The following is a 4,323-nucleotide window of genomic DNA, read 5'->3' on the forward strand; positions in this document are numbered from 1 at the left end:
GTGAGGGACTCTCCTTTCCTTCCTATTCCTGCCAGGCCCTGGGGGCAGCCGGCTGGAGGTGTGCCCGTCGGGCCTCTCCCTGTCCCCGCTCTGCCCCCCGCCCTGGTCTGGCTGCCTGGGGTGGGGGGCTTGGGAAAGGAGGGAAAATTGATGTTTCAAAATTAAAAGGTACTAATTGGGAAGGAAAACAGTTGAAGACGCAGAGGGACCCCTCAGCTGAGTCCTGTGGGTCGGCCCCTCCTAGAGAGGGGCCTGTCATGTACAAAGAGCATTTAATTAATTTATTTATTTCTTTACACATAACTGAAGTGATGTTACAGTACAGAAGTTATTTACAACTGTGCAGTAATGTGTTGCAAAATAAATTATCTAGAAGGCAGCAAAAGTACATTGTGAATGTGTATAAAACTGTACAGCGTTTACGGGTATACTTTTTATATGATTATTGGCTCTGTAGTGTTTCAAGTTATGTTCTCAGAAAGAGAAACAAAATGCCCAAGATTAAAGGAAAAAATATACAAACCACGTGGATTTGACTCCATTAAAAACACAACCCGAGTCCCGGCTCCGAGTCCGTGTCTGGCGGGCGGGCGGGCGGCTGGCCCTTCCCCCCGCACAGCGTCCCAGCCCGACTGAGGCCCGGGGCAGCCGGACAGCAGCTGGGTCTGCACTCTCCCTGCCCTCCGACCTGGAGGGCGCGGTTTCTGAGGGGTGGACGCCTTAATTTTCTTTTAGTTGATCAGAATGGAACAAGAAATTTTAAAAAATACACTCGGTTCTGCAGCTCCTGAAATGCCCGTGCAGCCGGCTGGAGGGCAGACCCCGGCCGCCGTGTCCGCATCTGCGTCCCCGAGGTCTCCTCGGCCTCCCGCGGCAGCTGGTATTACAGAGCCCTGCCCCAGGGGGCAAAGTGCGGGTCTCTCCCTGGGTGTCCCCACCTGAGGGACAAGGTCTCCCTCCACTGCCTGGACGTGGCAGCAGCGCTGGGCAGACGCGTGTGGTCCTCGCCCGTGTCCTGTGTGGCCGTGCCGAGGTGCGTCAGGCTGGCAGAAGCACGAAGTCGTCGTTGACGTCGACCATGGGCACGTAGAAGGAGGGCACCTCGTTGACACACAAGGACTTGTGCCCGGCGGGGTCCAGCTCCTGGACCTTCAGCTGCCACTCCATCCTCTGCACGGCGTTGAGAGCCGCGGCCTCGTGCTGCTGCCGCATCAGGAGACACGTCTGTGCGGGAAACACAGCAGGTGAGGGGAGCTGAGGCAAGACCCCGGCCCCCCACGCCCCCCAGCTGCCCAAGCGAGGCCGGCCCCCCGGGCCCCCCCCCCCCCCCCCCCCCCCCCACAGGCCACCTGAGCGCCCCCGGCCTCACGCACAGCTCGGCAGCAGTGCTGAGCCCACGGGCGCCCGGCCCCGTCCCTGGACGGTGCCCCACCCCCAGGTTTCACAGTAGCGTCTAATTGAAACTGATAGCTACTGTTCTTGGCCATTTTCATTTTACAGTTATTTAGGGCTGGTCATCTTAGCTTCACTTGTACTACAAATTATGTCTTTTTTCAAAAAAAAAAACTTTTAAGTAGGCTCAACGCCACATGCGGGGCTCAAACTCATGACCCCAAGATCAGTAGTCGCATGCTCTACCCACTGAAACAGGCAGGCGCCGAAAAACAAACGAAACGTGTAAAACCGGCTATCTAGGGTTTGAAGCGTTTTGTACGCGGGGTATCCTGTTAATTAGGTTCTAGATAATGGCGGTGGTACCGTCAGGGTGTGCTACGTAAGTGTCCCGGATCGAGCAGGTGAAAGGGGAGAGCCGAAAGAGCGTCTGACGGCATCACTGAGGTGGGACGGGGCCGGAGGCGGCGCGAATGGGCCTGGGGTCGGGCGGGTTTGCGAGCAGAGGGTGGATGTGAACCCGGTGTGAGGTGAGGACTCTCCTCGTGGCCAGACTTGTTTTCTCAGACGTGCACACACAAGCACAGACGGTGGAGGATCAGTGTCTATAATCTGCCTTAAAATGATTCAGGGGTGTGCTGAGGGGATCGGGATGTGAACCCTCCTCCATCTTTACTCTTCTGGAAACGAACCACTGTTTATGGTGGCCACGGCTCCAAACCAGTCACACTTGGCGTACTTCATTTCTTTCTTTTTCAAAAAAGATTTTGAGAGTGCACACGCACCAGCGGGGGAGAGGCAGGAGAGACTCTCAAGCCGGCTCCATGCTGAGCGAGGAGCCCAGCGCGGGGCTCGATCCCACGACCCTGAGATCGCCACCTGAGCCGAAACCGAGAGTCCGATGCTCAATGACTGCGCCCCTCCACGTCTTTTTCTATTCACCCTGTTTTTTAAGTTCTTTGTACGTTAAGGACGTTACACTCCTGTGTTTTCAATGCACAACGTCTAACTTTAACGTGGTCAAGATGACTTTGTCTTGTTACGGGGCAGCCACCAGGCCTGGTGGAGGCGGGAGCTTCCCAGGGACGAGCCCAGGGCCACAGACGCCGTGTGGGCTCCTTACTGTCTGCCGTCTACTCCATGCCAGCACCTCTCCGAGGGCGCCGCGGCCATGGGTCCGTGAGGGGAGGGGACGCAGGTTAGGGCCGGCATCCTGCAAACACTGTCTTCCTCTCCAAGAACAGGCCCCCCACCCCCACCCCAGCCCCAGAGCTCTAGTGAGAAGAGCGGGCACGGCCCTCTGGGCCCTGCCTCCTGGAGCCTCCCAGGGGTGGCGCTGACCCTAGTGTCAATTCTGTAACTGGTGTTCAGTTTTCCAGTTGGCAACCCTAGCACCTGCGGATGAGGATGTGCTTCTTACTTGCTAATCTTTCTCTATCTCCCACCCATCCTCTGCCTGCTGCACTGGTCAGCACGTCCAGAGCAGCGGTGCTGGGTGCATGCTGTGACCTTTGAGGAGGGCTCAAGGTGGGGTCCCACAGAGGTCTGACCGCCAGCTGGTGACAGGAGCTGCTCCCCGCACACCTGGACAGGAGGGAAGACACTCTAAGGAGGCAACATGGGGGCGGGGAGACCTCAGCTCCCTGAAAGTATCCACTGGGTTCAGAGGGTCTGACACTGTCACTTCCAAACAGGGGACCCAGCAGCAGCCACCCCGCCCCCCGCCCCAGACACCTGCTGGGACCCCCAGCCCAGGCGCAGCCTGGGGGGCACAGGGCCCTCACCTTCATGCGGTCATACTTGTCGTCCACGTCCTGGAGCCAGGAGATGAACTGGCGGGCATTGAACCGGTCGCGCACGGACTTGTTCTCATCGCCCTGAAAAGAGCAGACGTGGACGCTGGGGGGTGGGGAAGAGCCAGGCAGAAGGCCCACGCGCAGAGTGAAAGCCGTGGTCTTACTCTGGAGTCCCCAGGCGCTGTCCCGGCCCGGGACCGACCCACGCGGCCCTCCCTTCGCATTCCCCGCCCCCCAGCCCCGGAGCCTGCCGTGTGGCTCTGTGTTTCCATCTCTTCTGTTTGTAACTTTCCGTAAAAAGGACCCCGGGAGGCCCGCGGTGGCTTCACGCAGCGGGGACGCCAACCTGCCGTCACTGTCCTCACATAGAGCAACACCTGTACCCACGGAGGGCAGCCGGTGGGTGGTCTCACAGCCCCCGCGGTCTGGCCCCATGCGTGGCCCCCGGGCAGCTGGGAGCAGGCCCCGTACCAGACGCAGGGGAGGGCTCGCTCAGCGGCAGCTCAGAAGTCACCAAGATGCTTGCTTTTAGGTGCAAAATCCCCTAAAGCAGCTCTTCAGTGCCTGACCGTTTTACAGCTTTTGCTTCAGACAACAGGTTAGTGGGGAAAGTTAATTTCTTCAAATTTTAAGTAGGCTTCAGGCCCAACGTGGGGCCTGACTTCACGACCCTGACAGGAAGGGCTGCATGCTCTACCGACTGAGCGAGCCAGGCTTCCCTGATGGGGCAAGTTTTTGAGATATTCTTAAAGACTATGTAAGTGCCTGGAAAATCCTTAATGCACTAATAAAAAGTTTTAAAAGAAATCCCTGAACCACCTACTTCCGCACACATCCAACCTGAGAATGCTGCTCATGAGCCGGGGTGCAGTGGGAGCTCACGCTGGCCCGTGGGGCACACGGGTCACCAGGGGGCAGGCCCAAAATGACACACTCTGGGTGGATTTTAAAAAGTCACAGTGGTTGTCAAGGAAGAGAATCAACCGGTGACAGAGTCTGGCCCCAGGCCTGAATGCGGCAGGTAGCAGGCGACGGAGGGGGGACACGGGAGTCTGCGGGGACAGGTCAACACCGGGAGCTGCCAGCAGGTGAGGCCCCTGAAAGGCACAGGCACTCGGGACACCCCCTCCCCCTT

The 4,323-nt window shown here is 58.3% G+C and overlaps 1 protein-coding gene across 1 annotated transcript in view; it reads right to left on the reverse strand.

Annotated features, from left to right (window-relative positions):
* Positions 1 to 226: 226 nt before the first annotated feature.
* Positions 227 to 4,323, reverse strand: part of ANKRD11 (ankyrin repeat domain 11) — a 114,061-nt gene continuing 109,964 nt past the window's right edge. The window contains 2 exon segments of the mRNA XM_021705665.2: positions 227 to 1,224; positions 3,177 to 3,269. Of these exon segments, the coding sequence (XP_021561340.1) occupies positions 1,039 to 1,224; positions 3,177 to 3,269 (279 nt within the window). The 3' untranslated portion in view covers positions 227 to 1,038.

Source organism: Neomonachus schauinslandi, chromosome 16 (genome assembly GCF_002201575.2).
Source record: "Neomonachus schauinslandi chromosome 16, ASM220157v2, whole genome shotgun sequence".
NCBI classification, from domain to species: domain Eukaryota; kingdom Metazoa; phylum Chordata; class Mammalia; order Carnivora; family Phocidae; genus Neomonachus; species Neomonachus schauinslandi.